General features: G+C 44.4%; 1 protein-coding gene across 1 annotated transcript in view; it reads left to right on the top strand.

Moving 5' to 3' along the window:
• LOC309560167 (galectin-4-like) overlaps window positions 1–11708 on the top strand; it is a 63561-nt gene extending 51853 nt beyond the window's left edge. The window contains exons 8-9 of the mRNA XM_082263731.1: window positions 4621–4786; window positions 11452–11708. Coding sequence (XP_082119857.1) covers window positions 4621–4786; window positions 11452–11598 — 313 coding nt within the window. The 3' untranslated portion in view covers window positions 11599–11708. The remainder of the gene's footprint in view (window positions 1–4620; window positions 4787–11451) is intronic.
• Window positions 11709–12053: the final 345 nt, after the last annotated feature.

Raw genomic sequence — 12053 nt, 5'->3', positions numbered from 1 at the left:
GAGGAGAGGCTTCCGTCGGGCCACTCTGCCATAAAGCCCCGACTGGTGGAGGGCTGCAGTGATGGTTGACTTTCTACAACTTTCTCCCATCTCCTGACTGCATCTCTGGAGCTCAGCCACAGTGATCTTTGGGTTCTTCTTTACCTCTCTCACCAAGGCTCTTCTCCCCCGATAGCTCAGTTTGGCTGGACGTCCAGCTCTAGGAAGGGTTCTGGTCGTCCCAAATGTCTTCCATTTGAGGATTATGGAGGCCACTGTGCTCTTAGGAACCTTAAGTGCAGCAGAAATCTTTTTGTAACCTTGGCCAGATCTGTGCCTTGCCACAATTCTGTCTCTGAGCTCTTCAGGCAGTTCCTTTGACCTCATGATTCTCATTTGCTCTGACATGCATTGTGATCTGGAAGGTCTTATATAGACAGGTGTGTGGCTTTCCTAATCAAGTCCAATCAGTATAATCAAACACAGCTGGACTCAAATGAAGGTGTAGAACCATCTCAAGGATGATAAGAAGAAATGGAAAGCACCTGAGTTAAATATATGAGTGTCACAGCAAAGGGTCTGAATACTTAGGACCATGTGATATTTCAGTTTTTCTTTTTTAATAAATCTGCAACAATGTCAACAATTCTGTGTTTTTCTGTCAGTATGGGGTGCTATGTGTACATTCATGAGGAAGAAGAATGAACTTAAATGATTTTAGCAAATGGCTGCAATATAACAAAGAGTGAAAAATTTAAGGGGGTCTGAATACTTTCCGTACCCACTGTAAATCAAGAAGGAAGCAAAAAGTTGGATTTAACTTAGCCAACCTTCATACAGAAATTTATTGAAAAATTCCAACTAGTGTGCTGTAAGGATTGGACTAAAACTTCTATGAGCAAAGAAAAGCCACACTGGCAAATTGTGGCTCATGAAGGTAAAACAAACCTCCTGTGTGCAGCAGTCCCCCCAGCCCCCTCTAATGCTTACCTGAACCCCCTCTTAATCCAGCAATGTGCACAAGTGCCTCGACTCTCCAGGGACTCTGCCCCCTCATTGGCTGAGACAGCAGCAGGAGCCATTGGCATTGGCTCCAGTAAGTGGGAGCGGGGGGGGGGGGGGGTCAGCCAGTGACTGACAGTCACCAGCTCTCTGCTCACAAAGCTCTGAGAACCAAGCAATCAGCGTCTTTGATCGCTCGGTTCTCACTTGTGGAGAGCTGGCAGGGGATGCTGCATTCGCCTACTGTAGGTAAGTTTGATTCTTAAAAGAGAATCCTCAACTTCTCTTTTAATATCACTTGAGGTAAAACTTGTTGTACATAACAAGTCTGGTAGAATGGCATGTTTCTGCTCTCTATAAAAAATTAGCTCAGATTTTAGTGCCCCTGTTTTGAAATTCAAAGGAGAATTTCTTCACAATGCATGTAGCTACAAAGGTGGATGAAGGCTTGTGTAAATAATGTGCATTTTCTGGACATAACTTTAAATAAACACTTCAGTGAGCAAAATCTGGGCAGTGGTTTGCTTTAAATAGTCCATTTAATTTTAACTAGCAAAAGCATGTCCTTTTCAGAACAGGTAAAGGTTTAGGATATAACGCACAATACTAAAGAAAGGTCTTATTATTATTATTATTCAGGATTTATATAGCGCCAACAGTTTGTGTAGCGCCTTACAACATGATGGCAGACAGCATAGTTACAATACAATTCAATACCGGAGGAATCAGAGGGCCCTGTAGACCTTACAATCTTAGCGGGCAGGAAAGGAGAGTGGAAGGTATGACAGTGGGCACTGGGCAGTATGTGCAGATGGGTAGTATGGAGGATATGGCAATATCAGGAGAGGATACAAGGGAAATGACAGTGGGCAGTATGTGCAGAAGAGGAGTATGGAGGATATGAGAGTGGGCAATATGTGTAGGACTGCAGACAGTATGATAGCAGAATGCTATGTAAAAAACTAGTACAGAGGGTATGACAGTGGGCAGTATGTACCAAAGAGGATTGCGGATTGTAGGGCAGTAGGAAAAATGTGCAGGAGAAGAGTGTTACTAATTTTTCCATAATTAGCAACAAAATCACAAAAAAATGGGCATAGCCATACAAGTAAGTGACAGTGGGCGGAGGTCAGATCTCATTAGAGAAAGACCAATGTGTGCTGGAGGTGGGTTCTTACTGGAGAAGGTCCAGTCTGTGTGCTGGAGGGCCAAAACAAAATTACGATGCTGTAGCACCTTTCTCCTGCGCTAAGAAACAGGGACACCTGTCCAAGTCATTCAACGGAACTCACACTTGGCATCCCAAATGGCTCCGGCCTTGCTGCCCTATAGAACTGGGGTTGTCTGAATGCATTATAATCAAAAAACAAACAAAGGGCACACCGGCCTAGCGAATTATCCTCAATAATCGGCTTTATTGATTAAAAGTGTGTATACTCACAAACAAATGTTATAAAACAGCATATCCAATCCAAACATCTGGAACAATCTGTGTCTGGGACCACTGTCCTCAATAGATGATGGCTAAGGCCCCTTTCACACATGCGGACCATTCAGATCCGCCTGTCAGTTTTTCAGGCAGATCTGAACGGATGTCCCATGCATCTCTATGGGGCATCGGATGTCAGCGGAGACATGTCCACTGACATCCGATCTGATCTGGTCCGTCAAATCCGGACGGATGGAAACCCTATTTTCCATCCGTCTGGCGGATCGGATCGGATGAGAACGGACAGGTGGTCCGTTCTCATCTGATTCCCCCATAGAGGACAGCGGGGACCTGACACCTCTGTCTACGCACACAGAGCAGAGACAGAGCTGTTATCCGCCTGTTCAGCGGGGATCGGCGGATCAATCGGAGCAGAACGGCTCCTTCGATGGAACCGAGCCATGTGAAAGGGGCCTAACGCTTTTCAAAGCTTAGCCCCTTCTACAGAGCCAGCATGCCATGCCTAGACCACTTGTTTATATGTGTGCTGGAGGTGTGATATCGCTAGGGAGGAACTAGGATTTGTTTGGAATTTTTCATGATATGGTAGGGTATTTAACCACTTTACCACTGAGTACCGTAGTACTACTGCGGCAAAGTGGCTCGTAATCGCGCGCTGCTGGAGGCTCGCTCCCGCTGTATTCAGTCACAGCGGGAGTCGGGCCAGGGGAGGAGCAGCGGCGATCGCCGCCGCTCTTCCCCGATCGTCGGGGATCTAGTGTGGAGATCCGCCTGCTTGTGTAAACACAAGCGGGCGGATCTCTGAAGTGACAGGCAGGGTCAGATTGCAGGGTTCAGCATAGCTGAACCCTGGATCTGTCCTTGTGTCACTCAGTCACCTCCCCCCCCCCACACGTCAGTAAGCACCAGGCATACATTAACCCCTCCCTCTCCAATAAAATTAACCCCTTCCCTGCCAGTGTCATTTTTACAGTAACAGTGCATATTTATAGCACTGATTACTGCAGTAATGTCACTGGTACCCCCAAAAGTGTCAAAAATGTCAGTCAAGGGTCCGATCTGTCCGCCGCAATGTCGCAGTCCCGCAAAAAAAATCGCAGATCGCCGCCATTACGCGTTAAAAAAAAAAATGACAGAAATCTTTCCCTTAGTTAGTAAATGCAATAACTTTTGCGCAAACCAATCAAAATACGCTTATTGTGAATTTTTTTACCAAACATAGGTAGCAGAAAACAAATTGGCCAAAAATTTAAAAAAATTTTGATTTTTACATTTTTTTGGGGGGAATTTCGTATAAAAAAATGTGAAAAATATTGTTGTTTTTTCAAAATTTACGCTCTTTTTTTGTTTATAGCGCAAAAAGTAAGAATCGCACAGGTGATCAAATACCACCAAAAGAAAGCTCTTTTTGTGGGAAAAAAAGGATGTAAATTTTGTTTGGGTATGGCGTCGCACGACCGCGCAATTGTCAGTTAAATTCGCACAGCGCCGAATCGCAAAAAGTGGCCCAGACGTAAGACAGCAAAATGCTCTAGTGGTAAAGTGGTTAAAAGGCTGCTGCTTGCAACTTCTGTCAAATCACATAGCACCACTTATTTAAAAAAATACAGATAATACAATTTTCATTATTGCATATGAATATTTTGTATTTTCATACAGTGCAAATCTGTGGCACACTTATCTACTTTTTACTGGTTTAGCTGTCTGTCCTTATCAGTTTTGATGAAGGAATCCTACTATATACAGAGCTCAGTAGCACAAGCTGAAATTTACACAACAAAATGTGACTCCCCCCCACTTGCTGTTTTCAGTAGGATCCCCTGAAATGGGAAGATTTTAACAGGAGACAGAGAGGCAAACTGTTTCTACCATAGTCTCTCTTTAAAATTCGCACAGTGCTCTGGGAACCCTTTTACATTGGCGCACTCTGTCTTAAATGTTGATTCATAAAATAAATGTTTTATATAAATAGTATTCAAAATATATAAAATCCAGTCAACTAGTAGTTAGTTGGTGCTCAAATAGGTTCTAATTAGCTAATCTGAAGTCTTTAGAGGTGTTGGGAGGGCTTACTGCTGATCATTTCTAATACACACAAGGTCTTTTTTTTTTTTTTTTTTCATATTTACTGAAAACGGAAAGCTTTTTTTATTAAAAAAATAAAGTTATTTTCTCTGTTCTTTCAACAGCTTTGTTGTAAACCTCAAAAGTGGAATGACCAATGATGTTGCATTTCATTTTAACCCACGACTGAACAAAGGCACTCTAGTAAGGAACAGCTTCCTCAATGGCACCTGGGGGCAGGAAGAAACACAGGTTACCAAGAACCCAGTCAAGCAGGGTGACTACTTTGAGGTAAGTTACTGGGCATTATAAGGCTACTTTCACACTACTCCGCTGCAAAAACGAAATAACATCGCAAATGCGTTTTTGCAGTGTTTTTATTGTTTTCGCCACGTTTTCAGTGCATTTTGCGCCAGAGGACATGTGACTCCAAAAGCGCACACCAAAAACCTAACCCCGAGTACATTTTTCCTACGTTTCTTATGAATTTTCCATTCATTTCAAAAGGGAGGTGCATTTTTTGTGCATTTTTGTTACTGCACCAAAATTCAGCATGTTTTACTTTTTTTGTGTGTTTTTTAAATTATATTTTAGGTGGGAACGCATTTAAAGTTATCGGGTGCCACAACATTTGGCTGAAAAAAAAAGAATTGAAAATGATAATTTGCAGTTCTTTAAAAAAAAATGATTTTGCGTGACTTTTAACCACTTAAGCCCCGGAAGATTTTACCCCCTTCCTGACCAGGCCCTATTTTGCGATTCGGCACTGCGTGACTTTAACGGACAATTGCGCGGCTGTGCGACGCTGTACCTAAACGAATTTGACGTCCTTTTTTCCCACAAACAGAGCTTTCTTTTGGTGGTATTTGATCACCTGTGCGATTTTTTGATCATGCGCTATAAACAAAAAAAGAGCATCAATTTTGCAAAAATAGCAATATTTTTCACATTTTTTATATGAAATTCCCCAAAAAAATGTAAAAATCAAAATTTTTTAACATTTTCGGCCAATTTGTTTTATGCTACATATGTTTGGTAAAAAAAATCGCAAAAAGCGTATTTTGATTGGTTTGCACAAAAGTTATCGCGTTTACTAACAAAGGGAAAGATTTTTGTCATTTTTGTTGTTTTTTTTTAACGCGTAATGGCGGCGATCTGCGATTTTTTTTGCGTGACTGCGACATTGGGACGGACAGATCGGACCCTTGACTAACATTTTTGACACTTTTGGGGTTACCAGTGACATTTCTACAGTAATTAGTGCTATACATATGCACTGTTACTGTAAAATTACACTGGCAGTGAAGGGGTTAACTTTTTTGAGAGGGAGGGGCTGTGTGTGTCCCTAGGGGCGTGATTCTAACTGTGATTGGCTGTGGCTTGGGCAGTAGGAACAATGATCAACGGTCCTACATAGTAGAACCGTATGATCACTGTTTCTACACAGGGGAGAATGACAGGCGGCTTGTTTACACTAGCCGCCTGACTTTCTCCCTCTGCAGCGACGATCGCCGAGTGACCGGCGGACATCGGGTCCGCCGGTCACACGCCCGGGGGGGTCCGTGACCACGCGGGCGCGGGAGCGCGTGCTCGCTCCCTAGACTCTCACAGGCTAGCGACGTAGATCTATGTCACTTTGCCTGTGAGGGGCTGACTGCCGACGTAAATAGTCGTACGGCAGTCGGCAAGTGGTTAAAAATGCAACTGACCTGCATCTGTCTGGTCTGAAGAGTTCCATAGGATTTAGTGCCGGTTCACACTATTGTGATGACAGACATCGCATGTGATTCGGAGCGCACTGCTCCTAAAATTACATGTGATGTCTGTGCAGTGCGAATCCAGCCATACAGTTTGTATGGCTGAATTTGCACCGCAATCGCAGTGAACTCGCACAGGACCCTTCTTTTGGTCCGCAGCAGAATCGGATCGCATGGTGGTTCACACTAGTGTGATCCGATTCATGTGCGAACTGTCAGATCGCACTGCGATATGCGATCTGATCTGGGGGTGTCTTTAACTTTGAATTGAGACCCCCAGCGTATCACATATGGGCAGTGTGAAATGCCTGTGCTGCGAATGCGATGCAGGAGCACGCAGTAGATTTGCAGTGTTCCTGCATCGCAATAGTGTGAACCGGGACTTAATGGTCATGCAAACGGAAGAAAAACTGATCAGTGTGAAAGTGTTCTAATATGGATGATCTTCTCTGGGTGGTGAAGCAATGTCCAAATCTAGGGAATGATAAGACCATACAGCTTTGAGTAGTCTATAGAGTGAACCAATGGTGAGCTGGATTCTGTTTTTGAAAAGATCTCAACATTTTCAGATGATTTAGGCTTCATTCACATGTCAGCGTAGTGATCATGGGCAGAATCACCGCGATTCCTGCAATTTGCGCCTGCCGAATCGCGCATGACGCCCAAAAAAGGTACAAGAGCTTCTTTGGGGCGTCATGCGTCCCGCAATTTTTTTTGCGCGATGTTACCGCGATTCGGCAGGCGCAAATCGCTGCAACATCGCACAACATTTGGGATGCTATTGCAAATCACGGGCAACGCACAGGCGTCCCACGTTTTGCAAAGATTTCCGGATTGCGGGCAGAATCGCGGTGATTCTGCCCGCGATCACAACGCTGACATGTGAACGTAGCCTTAGGGCCAGTGCACATGATGCCCACACAGGTGTGTTCCTGTGCCATTCACACTGCATGCAAAAGGCACTCCATTTGCGATCTGCAGCGAGTGTCAATAATAAGTTAATAAACACCCCTAAAGCAGGTCACAAACACAGTGCGTTTGCCCACACCAGATCGTACGGTACTTTTGTACCGTGCGATCCGGTTGCAGTGCATTTCAAAAGGTAGTGCATGCACTACTTTTGTTGCAGTGCGGTGAGTTTTTTAGCCCATTCTAAATGGATGGGGTGAAATATCATCACACAGAACCCCATGTGAATCGCACAGGAACGCGCAGTGCCTTAAAAGCTCAGGAAAAATGCTTCCCTTTAAAGTCTATGAATGTGTTTACACTGGGGCAGTGCGCTTCTGTTGTGGTGAAAAAAATCCTGCTTACAGCATCTTTGGAGCATGTTTGAGGAGCTACAAAAACCGCACCCAAAATGCTCCTTCCTATTAAAATGAATGGGAACCACACCAAAAACCTTTCAAAAATGCCCCTGCTAAGTGTTTTAGTGCAATTTTTGAGTCACATGTCCTTTAAAAACCGCACCGCAAGCACTGCAAAAGCACAGTAAAAACGCTCTATTAATGCATAGGCGGTTTACTGGGAGTTTTGAAAGTGCCTCTTGTGATGGCTGCATTAGTTTTATTTTTTTTAGACTTTTTTTTTCCTTTACTTTTTCACCTAGTGATCTGGTCAGCAAGTCTGTTGTTTTAAACGAGAACAAGCTGTGCTGCAGATGCGGTTTTGTCTCATAGGGCTGAGACAAACAATTTAATGCTGACAGGGGTGCTTACAAGGGTCAGTTTTTATTTAGTTATGTAAAACCTTTATCCCAAAAGGAAAACAAAACAGTTTGCTGTAACTACTTACAAAGTCTTAGCCCCCGTTCACATAGGGGCGACGCTACTTCGCACCGCGACCTCGGAGGTCGCGGTGCGAGCAGCGCGCCGCTACCTTGGAGCGGCCGCCACGGACTTCATAACATTGAAGTCTATGGCGGTCACCTCCGGGTCGCCCCAAAGAAGCTCCGGACCCTTTTTCTAGGTCGGAGCGACTTGTGTCGCTCCTATTAGAAAGGTCCGCAGCTTCCCTATGGGAGGCGACCTGCGGTGACCTGTGAGGCAACGCCCTAGTGTGAACCGACACTTAGGCTCCATGCACACAGGGCGTCATAAAAACGAGCTCCAAAGCTGTTCCTTGACGCCAGGAAAAAGCAGCTGTAAAAACGTGCTTTCAGTAGCTTTTTCTACTAGCGTTATTGCCCGTTTGGCCACGTAGCTTTTAGCATAGTTTTTTCTGCCTCCATTCAAAATCAATGGTTCCCTATGGGAGCCTATTGATTTGAATGGAAGGCGCATCGCAAGTCGGATCAGGATGATCCGACTTGCGGTGCGACTTGTGCTGTGAGAATCTTGAGGGGGAACTCCACGCCAAAATGGGGAAAAAACGGCGTGGGGTTTCCCCCCAGGTTCCAAACCAGGCCCTTGGGGTCTGGTATGGAATTTGAGGGTAGCCCCATGCCGAAAAAACGGCGTGGGGTCCCCCCCAAAATCCATACCAGACCCTTATCCGAGCATGCAGCCCGGCAGGCCAGGAAAGGGGAGGGGACGAGCGAGCGGCCCCACCCCCCCTGCATGCTCGGATAAGGGTCTGGTATGGATTTTGGGGGGGACCCCACGCCGTTTTTTTGACGTGGGGCTACCCTCAAATTCCATACCAGACCCCAAGGGCCTGGTTTGGAACCTGGGGGGGGACCCCACGCCATTTTTTTCCCCATTTTGGCGTGGAGTTCCACCTCAAGATTCTCACAGTGCAAGTCGCACCGCAAGTCGGATCATCCTGATCCGACTTGCGGTGCGCCTTCCATTCAAATCAATAGGCTCCCATAGGGAACCATTGATTTTGAATGGAGGCAGAAAAAAAACTCTGCTAAAAGCGACGTGGTCAAACGTGCAATAACGCCAATGGAAAAAGCTACTGAAAGCAAGTTTATCAGCTGCTTTTTCCTGGCGTCAAGAAACAGCTTTGGAGCTCGTTTTTATGACGCCCTGTGTGCATGGAGCCTTAACTGGAGTTCAGCTTCAATGTGTAAGCTCCGGTTCACATATGTGCGATCACAGAGATCGCATGTAATTCGGAGCGCACTGCTCCTAAATTACATGCAATCTCTGTGCGGTGCAAATTTCAGCCATACAGTTTGTATGGCTGAATTTGCATCGCAATCGCACTAAACACGCACATGATCCTTTTTTTAATCCACAGCAGAATCGGATCGCATGGTGGTTCACACTAGTGCGATCCGATTCTGTGCGAACTTGCAGATCGCACTGCGATATGCGATTTCAACTGGGGGTGTCGTTAACTTTTAATTGACACCCCCTGCATATCGCATATGGCAGTGTGAACTGCCAGGGGTGCGGATGCGATGCGGGATCACGCTGTATATTCGCAGGGTTCCCGCATCTCAGAAATGTGAACCGGGACTTATTGTATCTAAATCTGCTAGTACATCTAACACCCCCATTAACAATGGTGCTGTTGAAAGCATACCTGCCAACTGTCCCGGTTTTTTCCGGGACAATCCCGGCAAATAGGAGCCTGTCCCGGGCATTTTACAGTGTCCCTGTTAATCAGGGACAATGTAAATCACATTTAATTTTGTGCTACACAGTGTCGCTCTCACCCCAGCTAGGAGTTGTAGTTCTGGCAGCAGGTTGTCTCTCTCTCTGTGCCCGCTCACTCTTCCCGCCTGTCGCAAATTTATCGTGTCACCGAAGGCAGGGTGTCAGCATGGTGCACTTTCCAAAATCCGCCAGCAGGGGGAGGCAGAGCACCTTCCGACAAGCTGGAGGCCTCCCACTCCATTAATTACTACTATCAATAATGTTTTTTTATAGATATAATTTTTACACCTGTTAATTGATACATATATATAGTTCTCTAGCTCTAGATAAATGTGTGTACATATCCTTGTATGTGTGTGCATAAATATATATATATATATATATATATATATATATATTGCTCAAAAAAATGAAAACAGACCTCAATCCTCAATGGGAAAAATCTCATGCTGGATATCTATACTGGTATAGACTTGGTATGTGTTAGGATAATATGGACTGGGTAATGTGTTAGGATCTATACTGGTATGGACTATACTGGTATGGACTCTGTAATGTGTTAGGATGGTATGGACTGGGTAATGTGTTAGGATCTATACTGGTATGGACTGGGGAATGTGTTAGGATCTGTACTGGTATGGACTGGGTAATGTGTTAGAATCTATACTGGTATGGACTGGGTAATGTGTTAGGATCTATACTGGTATGGACTGGGTAATGTGTTAGGAAGGAAAGGATGCTACATTGTTTTATGTAAATGAAAATTATCACCCTACAGAGGGCTGAATTCAAAGACAGGTGAATAAAGTGTGAAATGTGCTCAGGTGTGACCATACAAAAAATGTACAAGTACAATAAAACCTAATTATACCAGATAGTATAATCGTACTTATTTACACCTTGCACTTTATTTATATTTCCATATTACATTTTTTCTATGGTCACACCTGAGCACATTTCACACTTTAGAATTGCAGGGAATTGTGATGAGAATTTTAAATTTTAGGCAGAAGTAGTGCAGCTGAATGGGAGAATTATTCCAACTCTGCTACTTTGGCCTTAAGTTTTCAATTCCCTTTTCAATTTCCTGTAATTCTCTCTTTATGAAGTAGACCCTATAATCTGATAAGTAGGCGGAGATTAATTATGCGGAGTGGGCGGAGCTTCGGGGAAGTGGGTGTGGTAAGTAATTGATAGCTGTGCTGCAAAGTGTCCCTGGAAATTTTTTTCAAATGTTGGCAACTATGTGAAAGGCCCCCCTGTTCTCCTTTATCCAGAGTGGGGCACTCTATACAGGAGGTGTGTTACTGGCCAGATCACCAGGTGAAAACAGAGGGGGGAAAAAGGCCTTAAAAAAAAGAAAACGAATGCAGCCATCACATCTAATGATTAGTAAGCTGCATTATATTACATTTTTGGTTGCAAATGGTCTGTTCTTTGTTGTGATCCCTGAATCAAGGATGGACAACCTGCCAACTGCCAACTGCTAATTAGCCATGGTGAGAGTTGTAATTCACTAACAGCTGGTTGGCTATAGGCTGTTCATAATGCATCATTTATGTTACTGGATTAGGAACTTTACACACAGTGTTGTCTATGGTCATTATTGGATACTGTGAGCTCATACATTTTCTTTTTTTTTTCCTTGCAGCTTTCTATTCGCTCTGCACAGAAGGCATTTAAGGTCTTTTTGAATGGAAGTCACCTTTTTGACTTTGATCACCGCATGTATAATTTAGCCCAAGTGGACACCCTGGAAGTGGAAGGAGATGTAAAACTTTTTTATGTATTGTTCTAAATAAGTCTTCAACCAGCCACCTTGTAAAATTCAAGTTACCAACAGTTAATCCTGATCACCTAATCTGATCCTCACTAATAAAATTCAGTTACTACTTTATATGAAACAAACATGTCTCCTCCATTCATGAGCAACTTTAACCTGGGCATATTGTATGAAGAATAAGGGCCCTTTCACACTTGGAGTCCGTCAAACGGACTCTGTTTTTCTCAGCGGGAGATCGATTTGAGCAGGAGGATGACAGCTGTTCTCTGTGCTGTGTGCGGAGACACAGCTGTCGGGTCCCCATGCATCTCTATGGGGGAATCGGATGGGAACGGACCGTCTGTCCATTCTCATCCGATCCGCTGGACGGATGGAAAATAGGGTTTCCATCCGTCCGGATTGGACAGATCGGATGTCAGCGGACATGTCTCCACTGACATCCAATGCCCCATAGAGATGCATGGGGTGAC

Source organism: Pelophylax lessonae (assembly GCF_965119305.1).
Source record: "Pelophylax lessonae genome assembly, chromosome: 7".
Classification (NCBI taxonomy): Eukaryota; Metazoa; Chordata; class Amphibia; order Anura; family Ranidae; genus Pelophylax; species Pelophylax lessonae.
This window is presented reverse-complemented; position numbering and strand designations above follow the sequence as displayed.